We start from the raw sequence: 16,648 nt of genomic DNA, 5'->3' as shown, positions 1-16,648 counted from the left end.
ACATTAAAAGAATACAATTTAGGCATAAGGCCAAGAACTGGGACCTATGAGGCCACTCAGCATTGCAAAATAATTTAATGTGACTGCAATACAATAAATGAAAAGCATACACTAGGCACAGTGGTTTTATGATATATGTTATGAACACCAATAGAACTGAATGTTACATTAATCTGAAAAAAGTATTTTTCAACTTCACAGCAAATATTATTTAGCAACAACCCACTCAAACATTCTGCATATAAGTAAGGATTACAGTATCCAACACAAGATATCCTTTGTATATCAAGTTGCTGTACACATTGACCAAACTCCAAAAATCAATTCTATTAAGCAACTGGATAGGTAACTTAGACGTGGTTCTGTTTTAGGCCAGTTTACTTATTTTTTACATCACTGACACAAACAAATAACAGGAAATTCAATCCAATGTTCTTGTACTTAACACAACGAAGTCATGACAATAAAGTTTGACCAACCAAATAGGCACGCAAGGAAAGTGAAATCCTGTACTTCCTCAATTTCTTTTTTATTGAAAGATAATCTATACTAAAATATGAATTAAGCACGACAGGAAGGAAGAAGTTATGCTGCAAATCCAACTGGAATGCATATTTTGTATTGGTCCCATACCATAAGGATGGACAAATGGAAATCAAAGGTACATTACTCACTACACCACCTTCCTTACAGTCACTGAATTTATATTATCGTAAATTGTTTTGACTATGAATGGCTGCAATGGCTTTCACCTAATACTTTTCATTTTGAAGGGGATAATTTTCCTGTACCCGAAACTTAAATTTAAAAAATAGCTTATCAAAAGTATAAAAAATAATTACAAAACCTAACTTCTGAGATTTTTTCCATCTACAAGAACTATTGAACCATATTCGGATGTAAATTAATTTTTTAGAAATTAAATCCTCCATCAGGAATGTTTCCAGATTCGAAGTCAAAAGCTTGACCATTGGTTGTGCTTGAGACTCCCTCAGCTTCTTCCTCGGAGAAGTAAGTTTCAATAATACTCAGCGCCTTTTTGTACACTTGCTCATTTTCGTGGTTCTGAAGATCTTCAATCTTGTCCAAAGCACCAATTTCTTCAATCATTTGGCAAAGTTCATCAACCTGGTTCAACTTCTCAGCAGTCTGAAACAAATACACCCATGTATAAACATTCCCTAGAATTCCAATACTAACCACATTAACTGTTCTTGAGATGAATTGTTCCACAACAAAAAACTTGTAGCAGCAAGGACTCCTAAACTGTTACCAATCATTTACTGTACATGTTATCCAAACCATTCTAAAATGAGCCTATTATAATGAGCTTACCTGCAAAATATTAGCAATACCATCTAAAACTACAATGACTGTCTTGGGATCCTTGGCCGTTAATAAATTGCAGAATGGAGGCAGGACACCTTGGCTAACCAGTGTTACAATTTGAGCCATGGACCCTCCAGAAGTGAAGTTGGTAACAACCCAGGCAGCTTCCTTCTGTGCTTTGAAGTCACCCTGAAAGATATTTTGAAGTTTAAAGCAATTATGCATAAACAATTATAAGCATGACACAATCAGGGGCTGTCCTCATTTGCAAATGTGACTTCATGATTCCTCAGTATGTCAACATCAGATTATTATTAATCATTGTAGTGTACAGTGACTACAACACAGTAAAAAAAAATCTATAATCAATGTCCTTTTTGGATAAAAGGACACAATACACAAGTATCACCTCTTAAAAAAAATTACCATTTAACTTTGGCCCACAGCCTTTGTTTGAACCTTAATGATGTATTGCACAAATTATTGCTCCTTCAACTTGAGCTAAATTGGCATCAGAGAATTGTAAAATGGGGAAAAAATGGTAAGCATGTAAAAATTATGGCAGCAGCTTAACTGATCAACCTGTACATGTGAAGTATACACAATTTTGCTTACATCTAACTTGAAAAGTACAAGCCCTTTCGTTACTTCGCCAAACCTCAAATTTATATTATAAGAATAAACTTATTCCATTGACCAAACAACATTGTTACACAGAATTCAATTGGTGCATAAGGATGTTGCCCCATCCTATGGACCCAGAGACAAGAATTCGAAAATTCAAGTCTACTCTACAGAAAACACATTTCTGAATCATATCTCTACAAGTTTTAGGATCACCTTAATCTTTTCACTTTCCTGATTATGTCTCAGGTAATAGTGTAGCCCATACTGAAGTAGCTAACCCCTTTCATCTAAGATTGCCTTGTCCCAAGTTTGACTGAATCTGATCCAATGGTCCTGAAAGTCTCTTAAAAACTTTACAAGACAAAATTTTACAAGAACACTTGCCAAGTCAAGTGAGCTTGAAGCCAATGGTACCAATGAAAAATTCAGAAGTAACAAAACTAGTGACAAATGAAGTAGTATGTAACAAAAATTGACATGCTCTGCAGTTTGAAGAAAAACTGGAAAAAGCAAATATTCCCTCAAGACGCACTCAAATACATTCTAGACATACGTAGATGTTGAAATTTATGTGACCAATACTTGGCTTATCTACCTTTGTTTCCTGAGGAAGCATCTCATCATACCCACTAACTTTCTCCAGCTCGCTAACATTTAAGAGTTGGAGATATGAACATTTGCACATTTATTTTTTGGATAATTCTAATTCACCTTTTTCAAGAAACTTGTCTAAGGTGAAGAAAGGAAACTTGAAAAGCTAGACACATGTAACATTCACAATATCACGAGAACAAGGATCTAACTATACAGGTGAAAGTGGGTGACAGCCCCACAGTTGCATAAGTAATAGGTAGTGGTAGGAGAGCAACATGGAATTATGAAAAGATAATAGATGTAAAGCCTAGAATCAAAATGTTATACTGAAAGCATTAAAATTTTTTTGCACCAGACGTGCAAGACAGCAGGAACTAAAAAGCAACACTATCAACAAAATTATTCTGGTCATAAAACCCTAGGAAAAACTAACCAAACTTTTATGCACAACACGTCAGAATCTAAATAAATGTCAGAAAAGGCAAAGCCCAAACGGTACATATTTCACACTGTTCTATTACTGTGTCAACCTTATCTCAAGCAAGAAACATCAGTCTAAGTAAACCATACGACAACATTCCATTACTTACTGTGGCCAATACTTGACAGATGGGTGGGATAAGACCATGGTCAATCACTGCTTGAATTTGTTCTGTGTTTCCAGCAGTGATGTTTGAAATGGTCCAGGCTGCTTCCTTGACAATATTTGGTCGCTGATGTTTCAATAGTTTGGGGAAAATTGGAAGTGTGCCTGCCTTTATTACAACATCAGTCTGAAATTTAAAAGAACTTTAAACACTTATATTTCCATTTATAAATCACCAAAAAGAGCAAACTTATATGATTCAACTCAAAATAGTTTCACCACAAAATCATCACACTAAAATGAATTCAGAATTCAAAATCCGTTTTATATAGAAGTGCAAATATGATATTGTTAAGATACAATAAAGTTTGTTCATACTTACCTGGCAGATATATATATAGCTGTATTTCTCCGAAGTCCGACAGAATTTCAAAAACTCCCGGCTCACGCGTGGTCGGCCAGGTGGTTAGTACCCATTCCCGCCGCTGGGAGGCGGGTGTCAGGAACCATTCCCATTTTCTATTCAGAATTTTCTATTCCCACTGTCTCCTGCGGGGAGGTGGGTGGGTACTTTGATTATATATATCTGCCAGGTAAGTATGAACAAACTTTATTGTATCTTAACAATATCATTTTGTTCATGAAACTTACCCAGCAGATATATATATAGCTGAATCCCACCTTTGGAGGTAGGGAGAGACAGAAAAGGATTTTGGAAACATATTATATGCAGATGAATAACATCTTGGTTCCTTACCTGTTAGCATAGCTGACTTCGTGATTACTGTCACCCAAGTCTGCTACTGCTTTACTAGAGTCTCCAGCAAGGTAGTGACCTATATAGCTGGTGAGTTCTAGATGATCTGTCAACGGGAGCGTGACCACAATGTGACTAGACCATTTTGACCATACCATGAGGGCAACGAAGTAAAAATTCACCACCTGACCAGCCTAACAATTTTCATACCACATCACTTAGGCTAAAGGAAAGGAAGTCCGGCTCATGCGGACGACCTTACAACCATAAAACAATCCATAAAAACTCACCTACCCATTTCCTACAGGGTAGGATGAGGTGAGTGCTACTTCCAGCCCCCAACAAAGTGTCTGCTGCGACGTATGGTCCAAGCGCATAGCAATTTTCGTATGTCGTCTTCACATCCCGCAGGTAGTGTGAAGCGAACACCGAGTTGCTGCGCCAAAAGGTGGCACTCAGAATGTCATTGAGTGCCATGTTCTTTTGGAAAGCTACCGAGGTAGATATAGCTCTCACTTCATGGGCATTCACTTTCAACAGCTTAACATCACTGTCTTCGCAAGATGAATGCGCCTGTCTAATGGTGTCTCTCAAGAAGAATGCCAGAGCATTCTTCGACATCGGCAAATCTGGTCTTCTGACCGAACACCATAAGTTGCTCGAAGGACCTCGACATTCCTTCGTTCTTTGTAAATAAATCTTGAGAGCCCTGACAGGGCACAGGACTCTCTCTGGTTCGTGTCCAATGATTTCCGCCATACCCTTGATCTCAAAACTTTTGGGCCAAGGGTTAGACGGATTTTCATTTTTCGCTAGAAACGTAGGACTTAATGAGCAAACAGCATTATGTCCCCTAAAACCAATATGCTTGCTAAAGGCTTGAATTTCACTAACTCTCTTCGCCGTCGCCAGAGTCGTTAGGAAAATAGTTTTCTTAGTAAGATCCCTTAAAGAGGCGTTCTGAAGGGGTTCAAACCGATTTGACATTAGGAATTTAAGTACTACATCCAAATTCCATGATGGTAACTTAGGTTGAGGAATCTTTATAGTCTCGAAAGACCTTAAAAGATCGTGGATATCCTTATTATTTGCCAAATCAATTCCTCTATGTCTTAAAGACTACAGATAACATACTTCTGTAGCCTTTGATTGTTGAGACTGCAAGCTTTAGGTCGTTTCTCAAGTAGAGCAAAAAGTCCGCTATTTGGCTCACAGAGGTCGTGGTAGAGGAAATGCGTGTTCTTCTGCACCAGCTCCTAAACGAGGCCCACTTCGATTGATAGACTCCAAGCGTGGAAGCTCTTCTCGCATTGGCGATTGCTTTTGCAACCGGTCTAGAAAAACCCCTCGCTCTGACCAACTTTTTGATAGTCTGAATGCAGTCAGACTCAGAGCGGGGAGGTTTCCGTGGTATCTCTCGAAGTGGGGCTGTTTGAGTAGATCTGTCCTCATGGGCAATGTCCTCGGGAAGTCCACTACATAGGTCATGACCTCTGTGAACCACTCCTTTGCTGGCCAGTAAGGCGCGATTAACGTCAATCTCGTCCCTTCTGACATTGCAAACTTTTTCATCACTTCTCCCAGAATCTTGAACGGGGGAAATGCGTAAAGATCCATCCCTGTCCAGTCCCAAAGAAGTGCATCTATTGCTACTGCTGGTCGGGTCGAGCACGGGGGAGAGCAATACAACGGAAGCCTCTTCGTTCTCGCTGTCGCAAAGACGTCCACTAGAGGACGCCCCCATAACTTCCACAGCTCTCGACACACATCCTGATGCAGAGTCCACTCGGTCGGCAGCAGTTGACCCTGCCGACTGAGGAGATCTGCCCGGACGTTCTCCACGCCTGCAACGAACCTCGTTAGAATCGTTACTTTCTGAGTTCTCGCCCATAAACAAGATCTCTCTTGCTAGGTTGAACAATGATCGCGAGAGTCCCTCCTTGCTTTTTTATGTATGACAGAGCTGTGGTATTGTCTGAATTTATCTGCACTATCTTGTTTGAGACTTTTTCTTTGAAAAACTGGAGTGCCAAGTATATGGCCGCCAGTTCTTTGAGATTTATGTGCCAGAACACCTGTTCCCCTCTCCAGGTGCCTGACACTTCCTCCCTCCTAGTGTAGCTCCCCACCCGGTGGTGGACGCGTCGGAGAACAACACTAGGTCGGGGCTCTGAAGTTTGAGGGAAGTTCCTTCCGAAAGCTTCACAGGATCGAGCCACCACTTTAGGTGATCCTTTACCTCCTTGGGATCCTCAAAATTGTCTCCAAATTTTCTTTGTCCTCCCAATTCTCCTTCAGGAAAAACTGGAGAGGTCTGAGATGTAGTCTCCCCAAGGAAACAAACTTCTCCAGCGAGGAAATGGTGCCCAGCAGACTCATCCATTCCCTCACCGAGCATGATTCTTTCCTTAAGAAGACTGATATTTTTTCTAATCCTTGCTGTTGCCGTCCCTGGGACGGAAAAGCTCGAAAAGCCACTGAATCCATCTGAATCCCAGATACACGATGGACTGTGTGGGGATCAGCTGCGACTTTTCGAAATTCACTAGAAGTCCCAGGGACTTTGCTAGAGTTAAGGTTGATTGAAGGTCCTTCAGACACCTTTCTTTCGACGATGCTCGAATGAGCCAGTCGTCTAGATATAGAGAGATCCTTATGTTTGCAAGATGAAGCCGCCTCGCCACATTCTTCATTAGAATTGTGAAAATCATTGGTGCCGTACTCAGACCGAAGCAAAGAGCTCTGAATTGGAAGACTCTTCCCTTCATGACAAAACGCAGATATTTCTTCGATCGGGGATGTATCGGGACGTGGAAATATGCGTCTTGCAGGTCCAGTGATACCATCCAGTCGTTTTGTCTTAAGGCCGCAAGCACTGACTGAGGTGTCTCCATCTTGAACTTCTGTCTCTCTATAAAAAGGTTTAGACTGCTCACATCTAAAACTGGCCGCCAGCCTCCCGACTGTTTCGGCACCAGGAATAACCTGTTGTAGAAACCCGGGGACTGAATGTCCTCGACTTGTTCTATTGCTTTCTTCTCGAGCATTTGTTCTATCAGATCGTACAAGATCTGTTGTTTTTCTCCCTGGTACGAGGGTGATAGATCTATAGGTGTTGCGCACAATGGAGGAGGCTTCAGGAAAGGTATTTTGTATCCTCGCTCGATGACGTTGAGCGACCAGCTGTCTGCCTCTATCTTCTTCCAAGCTTCTGCAAATAAATGAAGCCTGGCACCTACTGGCGACTGAAGGACTTCCTCCTCATTTTTTACCTCTGGACTTAGACTGAGCCCTGCCTCTAGAGAGTCCTCTTACTCTAGGAGAAGGTCTAGAGGATGCTCCCCCTCGAAAGGGCTTTATTTTCTTAGAAAACTGGGTTCGTGTTGAAGTCGAAGGAATCGCAGGACGTCTAGAAGATTGTGCTAAGAGATCCTGAGTAGCTTTTTGCCTGTAGACTTCCAGCTACATCTTAATCATAGCCTGGGGGAAGAGATGGTCAGAAAGAGGGGCGAAAAGCAATTCATGCCTTCTGTGTTGGAGACACTGCTTTGGTAGTAAATTTACAGTAGATAGCTCTCTTTTTCAGGAGCCCTGCACAAAAATGTGAAGCCAATTCCTCTGAACCATCTCTGACGGCCTTATCCATACAAGCGAGAACACTGGATAGCTCCCCCAAGCTAATTGAGTCTTGACTACGAGACTTAGTGTCAAGCAGCCCCAAACACCAGTCTAAGAAATTAAATACTTCAATTGTCCGAAAAAGACCTTTCAGATGGTGGTCTATCTCCGCCGGTGTCCATGTTATTTTAGCTGACGAAAGAAGAGACCTTCTTGGTGCGTCAACCAGACTGGAAAAGTCACCTTGAGCCGATGCGGAGCTCTAACCCGACATCCTCACCTGTATCATACCAGATCCCAGCCTTGCCGCCAAGTCTTGAAGGAGGCTGGGCAAAGGAAAACTTCCCTTGAGCCTTTCTAGACTCCATCCAATCTTGCACCTTCTTAAAAGCTCTCTTAGTTGAAAGAGACTTTGTCATTTTAACAAATCCCGGAGTCTTATTTGTTTTTGACAACGAAAACTGAGAAGGAGGCGACCGAGGTGCTGCGGGTTGAAACTCTTCTCCAAATGAATCCCGAAGCAATCGAACCAAAACTTGATAATCGGATGAATCTGCCACAGCTGGTTGATCCTCTTCCGTTTCTTCTGAAATATTACTTAATCCTTCCTCATCTATAGGAGTGACCAAGGGGACTCCCGAAGCTGGTGGTACAAGTCCTTTCACTCCGAGCTTTAATGAAGATCGTTGTTTTGACGTGCATGGAGCATTCTGAATATTAATATTTAAAGATTCAGATAAAGCGGTACCAATTCCTTGCTCATTCTCTCGATGGGAGTCCCTTCGAAAAGCCGATTGCAGTTGAGGTTCCATACTAATACCTTGCTGTGATACCTGATGGATATGCAACAAAGCGTCCGTTTGAACGTCTCGCTTGGTATCCGTCCGAGCGTCAAGCTTGGCGTCCAGCCCCCCCCCGAGCGTCACGCTTGGCGTCCAGCCGAGCGCCACGCTTGGCGTCCAGGTGAGCGTCACGCTCGTCGCTCAGCAGAGCGTCCCGCTTGGCGTCCAGGTGAGCGTCACGCTCGGCATCCATCCGAGCGCCACGCCTGGCGTCCAGGTGAGCCTTACGCTCGGCGTCTGTCCGAGCGTACCGCTTGTCTAAACAGGTGTCCCTGTGAACACTCCGCTCCTTCCAAGCCGAACTAGGAGCGTCGAGTTTCTCAGACTGTATACGGCCTCGTTTCGTAATCCTAGGATCGTCCGTTCTTGTATAAAGCGAGCCTCGAGAGTCTGGGCGAATCCTCGCAGGAAGTTTTTCATGCCCTTTCTCCAACTGCAGGTGAGACGTACGAAACCTAGATTGAGTACTCACAGGCGAAAGGGACGATCGGTCCACCCGTGCGGGAGACCTCTTAGATCTTTTAATCGGTAATCTATTATCTTTTCTTCTCGGACGAATTTCTGATTCTCTCTCAACCAGCAACGAAGCAAGTTGTTGTTGCATCGACCTGATAACCCTCTTTGTAGTAGAAGATTCTTTTCCAGGAGACAAACTGATCCTATGAGAAGGCGAGGGGCGAGGGGAAGCCCTATCCCTTCTTACAGGACCCGTTCTAGTTCTCTTCTTAGAACGACTAGGCCGCTCCAAGGAGTCCTCGTCAGATGACATCATAATTCTCCTTTGAGGAGTCCATGCAGCAAAACTCTCCGGTGAAGACCGCAAACTAACAGGGGAAAAAGGACGTGAAGCCTCTTCTTCACTGCGATCGAAGACTCTGGCCGCCTGTGCGACACCTTGAGTCTTCGATCTTTTTTGCGGTGGAGAGTAATCCAAGTCTCGAGGCGAAGCCCGTAACGAAGAAGCAGCGCAAAGAGACTCTGCGTCCTCCTCTGAGCGACTACTGACGATAGCCGCCTGTGCGACATTTAACGTCATAGCTCTCTTCAGAGGACGCGAGCGTCTTCTCATGCTCCAACTCCTGTTAGGGGAGGACGCCTCCAGGACGACGAAAAGCACTCGCGGAGGATACGCGCACTCGCACACTCTATGGCAGCCTGGGGATCGTCTACAGGTTCTGCCGAAGGGACGCCAGATCGGTGGGGGTTCCCCGTAACCCTCCTGCGGCTTTCGACATGTCCGTCTTCCTGGGCTTGGAAGTTCGACAGAGGTCCAGGCCTAGAGGCATTATAGGGCCGATCTGACGCCCCCTCCACAACACTGGGGGCACTTTCACTGCACTTTTGTTCACTAATAATGCTTCTACCCTCCAAAGCGAGCACTTTAGATTCTAGGTTACGTATTGATTCCAGAATCGTAGAAAGGGCATTGTCTTCTACTGATTTTTTAGGGCCCGAAGGCACAACATTTTCAGGGCCCGAAGGCACCACCGATTTAGGTGTACCAACTACTGAATGTATAGTAGGGAGAAACCTTACTACCCTTACTTCTACTGACTGATACACTCCTGGAGGAAGATCTCCGTATCCTATCACGCTCCAATTTCCGCACATAGGATCATAAGCCTTCCAACCCGAATCAGACAGACATTCACACTCCTTACAACGGTCATTTATAACACACGTATGTCCTCTACAATTATTACATATTGTGTGAGGGTCTACCGAACCTTTCGGTAGCCTCACCTTACAACCTTCCATACAACACACTCTGGTGCTAGCTACACTAGTCCCAGACATCTTAGTTACAGGAAAAAACCAAACCAAATTCAAATCCAATCCACTATCAGCGTAAGCCTAGTCACAATCCACGTTCGATAACCAAAAAAAAAACAAACAGGATACTCAAGTAACAGAGAAGTTTCGAAAATCCTAGACGGAGGTGTTGAAAACAGTTGTTATCAACACGGCGACAGAAAAATTCTGAATAGAAAATGGGAATGGTTCCTGACACCCGCCTCCCAGCGGCGGGAATGGGTACTAACCACCTGGCCGACCACTGCGTGAGCCGGGAGTTTTGAAATTCTGTCGGACTTCGGAGAAATACAGCTATATATATATCTGCTGGGTAAGTTTCATGAACAAATATCAAAATTAAAGAATTACAGAAATTCTAGGAACTAAAGAAGAAACTATTCCTTACTTGTACATCACTGCCTGTTACAATATTTCCAATGGCCCTCAGAGCTGGTGTGACTACAGATATTTCATCACCATTCAACAACTTTACCAACTGAGGAACTACACCAGCATCAACCACCTCTTGAATTTTGTCATTTGTACCATCAGTCAAGTATGAAAGAGCCCAACATGCATCAGCTGCAACAGGAGGCAAACATGAACTTGCAAAACTGAAAATATGCTGAAACTTAATTGGCACCTGCAGCAAAATTAAATTTATTAATAAATTTCCAACATAAGACTAGCCCTAAGGATCAGTTATATGAACTAAAATTGGAGCATAAGTTATGAAAGGCCAATTGTAATTAACTAAAAATAAATTACACATGAGAAAAGCTGTAAGGGAGGTGCAAAAAGCCTTATAGTCTAAGTTTGCCAAGAGGGAACACTTAATTTTTTCATACCTTGAACTTCTTTGTCTGGATGTAATATCAGGTGACCTAGAGCTGGCAAACACTGCTTTACAACTTCAAACGGAGGATACGGATTCTTGTTACGGCAAAGGTTGCTCAATGTCCACGTTACATTGCGGAGGAAAGAGTACTGAAAAATGATTTGCAATTAGTAGATTCAAAAGATAGTTTTCCTAACACTTACACAACTCATAAAATTACATTAACAAACCTCCAGTGAACATACTTACTTCAGTTTCAGGACCAATAAGTCCCAGCAGTGGTTCAACAATGCCAGCCTTAATAATGAAGTCTCTTAACTCTGGCCCATCACCAGCAATATTACCCAAGGCCCACACAGCTTGTTCAGCAACATTAGCATGTTCAGACCTTAACAACCTAATAAATGCAGGGACAGCACCGGAAGCTGATAAAAACAAAACAAAATAAATAAATACTCAAAAACTTTACATACAACTTATACTCAACAAAATTATTTCAATTATAATTACTGCTTACAGGTATGCACTTGGTCAAGATTGTTAAAAGCTTAAAAACCATTACCTGCTACTGCTTTCGTTTGATCAGAGGTTCCAGATGCTATATTTGTTAGAGCCCAAGCAGATTCAAACTGTAGAGCAGGGCTGAAAAAAGGGAAATGCATAGTATTGAGCAACATTTTTTTCCCCCCATTTATAAGTATCACATCACAATGCTAAAATAAGCTGAATTTATCAGATGCACTTTCTTATCAAGACTGGCCAACCTATCCTTGGCTAAACTCAAAACTATGCAGAACGCACGATCTTGAGTGGTCACCAAGAAGTTTGACTATCAGATGACGCGCATGTGCAGTATTTCTCATCCTTTAGAGAGAGAGAGAGAGAGAGAGAGAGAGAGAGAGAGAGAGAGAGAGAGAGAGAGAGAGAGAGAGAGAGAGAGAGAGAGAGAGAGAGACTTACCTATCAGCTCTGTCCAAAAATAATACAAGGGGAGCAACCATTCCAGCCTCAATAATGGCATCAATGGGAGGATTGCGTTCTCTCGAAAGCATTTTTCTTGCCGACTGAGTTGCTGCTACTTGCTTGCTGCAATCATTGCTTGATATACCATTGATGATCTCCTCGAGGCTCATCTGATAACCCTGAAAAATTCAAAACAAAAGTCATATATGCCAACTTCAGTAGAATTCTTACAAAACTTAAAAAATTTCAGCTCCCATAATAATCAAACAGAGAAAACCAGTACTGGCCCAACCCTCCTGCATAGAACATGCAAAGGGAAAGTGCTGGCATGGTTTACCATCCGTCAGATGACACGCATGTACAATATCATCCTTAAGTAGTATACACTAATTTTAATTAACATCTAGTGACTAACTATTTAACATTAACTTACACCACTGTTCTGCTCCTGGAGGGGAGATGTGGGATCGTCTAACGATACATTTCGTCTCTTCAGGAGCTGGTCATCTTTTTTGGCTTTTCTAAGTTCTATACTGGTCTCCTGTCGACGCCTTCTCATCTCCTACAAATAAAAAAAATATATATACACTTGTTAAACAAAAATTTATGCCAAACAACTGTGTATGACCACGTGAAATTTACAATTACAGCATTTAAAACCATACTTTGCCTACAAGTACTTACATCCATATCTTTTCCAGCATTTTTAAAGCTTTTAAGGCGACTTGGTCCGGGGCTGTTTTCACGGGCATGAGCCGCCGGAGTAGGCATTTTGCGCTGGGACTCCAGGGTCGTTACTTTCTTAGTAAATGTATATAAAGTATTAAGGGGATGGCCAACCAATTATCCCACTTCAGATCCTGTAGAAAAAAGAATATTAGATCTTTAATACTGCTACAAACAAGACTCGTTATCACAGAAGTCAACCATCTTACTTTCACCACAAAGTCAGTTGTTAACCCTTAAACGCCGGAGCGGTAAATAAAAAAATGACTCCCGTATGCCGGAGGGGTTTGAGAGTGAGCGCGTAAGCGGAAAAAATATTTTTTTCAAAAAATCACAGCGCGCTTAGTTTTCAAGATTAAGAGTTCATTTTTGGCTCCTTTTTTTGTCATTGCTTGAAGTTTAGTATGCAACCATCAGAAATGAAAAAAATTATCATTATCATATAAAAAATAATGCGATATATGATAGCGCAAAAACGAAATTCATATATAATTGTATTCAAATCGCGCTGTGCGCGAAACGGTTGAAGGTAACAAGTTACTTTTTTTTTCGTTGTAATGTGCACTAAATTCCGATCATTTTGATATATAACACATTGTAAAACGATAAAAGCAACACAGAGAAAATATTATCACAAAAATAATGCATGAATTCGTTAACGCGCTTACGTAAACACATATTTTTTCAAAAATTCACCATAAATCTAAATATTGTCCTAGAGACTTCCAATATGTTTCAGAATGAAGACAAATGATGAATATTACTATACTGTAAGAATATTAGCTTACAAATGCAGTTTTCGACCATATCTGACGAGCTAAAGTTGACCGAATGTCGAATTTTTTATATATGTATTTCTTTATATGCAATTATTTCGGAAATAAGAAAAGCTACAACTTTCAAATATTTTCGTTATTCTACATGAAATTGCGCACATTTTCATATATAAAAACTCTATGAAATGCCTAATATGAAACGGAGCAAATATTCCGAGAATGGGACTTACGCATTTCGGAGATTTGTGGCAAGGAGAATCGCGCGCGGAGGGAAGGAAAGTTTTTTTTTAAAAAATTCACCATAAATTTAAATATTGTGCTAGAGACTTCGAATTTGTTTCACGATGAAGATAAATGACTGAATATTACTAGACTGTAAGAGTTTATCTTACAATTGCGTTTTCGACCATTTCGGTAGAGTCAAATTTGACCGAACGTGGTTTTTTTTTTCTATTTATCGTGATTTATATGCAAATATTTCGAAAATGATAATAGCTACAACCTTCAACTATTTATTGTTGTATATACATGAAATTGCGCACATTTTCATATATAAAACGTTATGTAAAGGCTAATTTAAAATGGTGCAAACATTACCACAATCGCACGTATGATTTTTTCGGAAGAGTTACCGCGCGGACGTAAAGAAAATGTTATTTTTTCATAAATTCACCATAAATCGAAATATTGTGCTAGAGACTTCCAATTTGTTGCAAAATGAAGGTAAATGCTTGAATATTACTAGAATATAGGCGTTTTTTTAGGCTTACAATTGCGTTTTTCGACCATTTCGGTAGAGTCAAAAATTGACCGAAGGTTGAAAATTTGTCACTTATCATTTTTTATATGAAAATATTTCAAAATTGATAAAATAAAAGCTACAACCATGGGTGTTTTTAGTTGTATTGTGCATGAAATTGCGCACATTTTCATATATAAAACTTTATGTAACGGCTAATTTAAAATGGTGCAAACATTACCACAATCGCATGTATGATTATTTTCGGAAGAGTTACCGCGCGGACGTAAGGAAAAGGTTTTTTCATAAATTCACCATAAATCGAAATATTGAGCTAGAGACTTCCAATTAGTTGCAAAATTAAGTTAAATGATTGAATATTACTAAAATATAAGAGTTTTAGCTTACAATTGCGTTTTTTCGACCATTTCGGTAGAGTCAAAGTTGACCGAAGGTTGAAATTTTGGCACTTATCGTTATTTTATATGAAAATATCTTAAAACTGATAAAAGCTACAATCATGAGTATTTTTTTATTGTATTCTACATAAAAATGCGCACATTTCATATATAATACTCTATGTAACGGCTAATTTAAAATGGTACAAAAAATTATGTCAAAGTGACGAAATAATTTCAGAGATGTGTCACAGATACTTTTTAGTGCGGCAAGAAAGAAATTCGCGCTTGCGCGCCTGCGTAACGATTGTAAACAAAACAACACCTTGATCCGTGAACTCCCAGCATCCCCAAGGCGCGTGATTCAAGAGTTTTCGGCTGGTAGGCCTAAAAGTATTTTTCCCGCGAATTTTTCAAAAAAAACTTTTGTATGTCGACGTAAAATACGTCCAGTCGGCACCCGAGAGACAAAAAATGTCGACGTAAAATACGTCCAGTCGGCGTTTAAGGGTTAATTACCTATATTCCAAACTTAAGGCCCTAAATGGACGTTGCAACGAGTACTATGTTAAATGCAGAATGAACAAGGCAGGTAACAATTATTGCATTTACACTATTGCAGATTTTGAACCCAAACAGTTTGTGATCAACAGCTGGGAGAATGCTTCTGCACAATTTACCAAATTTTGTTTCCACTTAGTAATATAAAGCACCCACCAACTACCAAGGCTGCCTCAGAAAACTTGCAAAGCTTTCATTTTAGAAATTTTTCAAATTCAGCAAAGCGTCATGACGTTCATATTTGCTTTTTTGGGTAAAACAAAGTTGATTCTACCAACATTTTTTAATGTCAACTCCAAAGTTGCTCATTAATTCTGGATCCACTAGTAGAGAAATGTTAACACGACTGATGTCTATTAACACACAAGTTTAATACTGTATTTGCCTCAAAAAGTCATATAAGAGAATGTTAACCAGCCATTACATTAGGGTTAATAGACATCAAATGATTTGGGAGAGAGAGAGAGAGAGAGAGAGAGAGAGAGAGAGAGAGAGAGAGAGAGAGAGAGAGAGAGAGAGAGAGAGAGAGAGAGAGAGAGAGAGAGAGAGAGAGATTCTTGGACACTTCATTTATTTCAAATACAAATGCTAAATCTCTTGGACACTTCATTTATTTCAAATACAAACACTACCAAGTGTTGTAGATACATACGGCTACAATTCAAATTGCAACAACTGTACATATCTGCTTTTGTTATAGCAACATTTACGGCTCTAGCTCAACAATGAACTACAGCGAGCTTGCTGTTGCAAAACTTTTGAATAAAAATTCACCATAGAATTCCTACATTTATCTCAATATAAACAGCTTCAAAATTCCTAAATTTCAAGTAGTATTTAAATTCAATGAGATGCAGCTGTGGCCAAGCAATAATAGATATTGGATTTAAAAGTTGATGCCAAGCAGGTATAGCAAATACCAATACTGCCCTCATATTTATCAGCACTTAGTACAATCACTAAGAATGTCATCATTGACCTCCTATTAACACAGACCTATCAAATTATAGCTTTTAACCATAATTGCGAAAAATGAGAAATCCCTCGATATGTGTATGAGTTACGCATCCCAGCAAATATGGGGGGTAGGGGAGTCCCCCCCCCCTGTAAACAAGAACACTACTTTCTTCCTTTAACACCCTATAAACTTAAGACCAACCAGCAGTTATTTTAAGTACAATCATCAGGTGACCTATTTACCTGCAAGTAGGAAGGCTTTTGCTTCTCGATACTATATCGCTCAAATTTTAACTGGATATAGTATATTGAACATTTTCCACTGCATTAGCTATATATTTTAATTTATGGAGTTGTGTACCCATAACTCGCTGGAATGTGACCACATATGACGACCATACTACCTAGAATAAGGTATTAGGGTAAAGACCAATGTGGCATTACTCTAGCAACCTTATAAAACTTTATCGTCTATAAAAAAACGTAAGTAGAGTGAGGTTGCAACTTTAAAATTTTCAATAACCTTAAGACAACCAGACCCTG

The 16,648-nt window shown here is 40.5% G+C and overlaps 1 protein-coding gene across 3 annotated transcripts in view; it reads right to left on the bottom strand.

The window, feature by feature from the left end:
* Positions 1 to 513: 513 nt before the first annotated feature.
* The window catches only part of LOC135215631 (importin subunit alpha-1-like), a 32,445-nt gene continuing 16,310 nt past the window's right edge, over positions 514 to 16,648 (bottom strand). For all 3 annotated transcript variants that reach the window (XM_064250553.1, XM_064250567.1, XM_064250560.1), the window contains exons 2-11: positions 12,633 to 12,808; positions 12,382 to 12,510; positions 11,946 to 12,127; positions 11,548 to 11,627; positions 11,235 to 11,410; positions 10,996 to 11,134; positions 10,554 to 10,729; positions 3,141 to 3,323; positions 1,336 to 1,518; positions 514 to 1,149 (exon numbers count right to left, since the gene is read on the bottom strand). In XM_064250553.1, coding sequence (XP_064106623.1) covers positions 913 to 1,149; positions 1,336 to 1,518; positions 3,141 to 3,323; positions 10,554 to 10,729; positions 10,996 to 11,134; positions 11,235 to 11,410; positions 11,548 to 11,627; positions 11,946 to 12,127; positions 12,382 to 12,510; positions 12,633 to 12,719 — 1,572 coding nt within the window. In that variant the 5' untranslated portion in view covers positions 12,720 to 12,808 and the 3' untranslated portion in view covers positions 514 to 912. The remainder of the gene's footprint in view (positions 1,150 to 1,335; positions 1,519 to 3,140; positions 3,324 to 10,553; positions 10,730 to 10,995; positions 11,135 to 11,234; positions 11,411 to 11,547; positions 11,628 to 11,945; positions 12,128 to 12,381; positions 12,511 to 12,632; positions 12,809 to 16,648) is intronic.

Source organism: Macrobrachium nipponense, chromosome 19 (genome assembly GCF_015104395.2).
Source record: "Macrobrachium nipponense isolate FS-2020 chromosome 19, ASM1510439v2, whole genome shotgun sequence".
In the NCBI taxonomy this organism is placed as follows: Eukaryota; Metazoa; Arthropoda; class Malacostraca; order Decapoda; family Palaemonidae; genus Macrobrachium; species Macrobrachium nipponense.
This window is presented reverse-complemented; position numbering and strand designations above follow the sequence as displayed.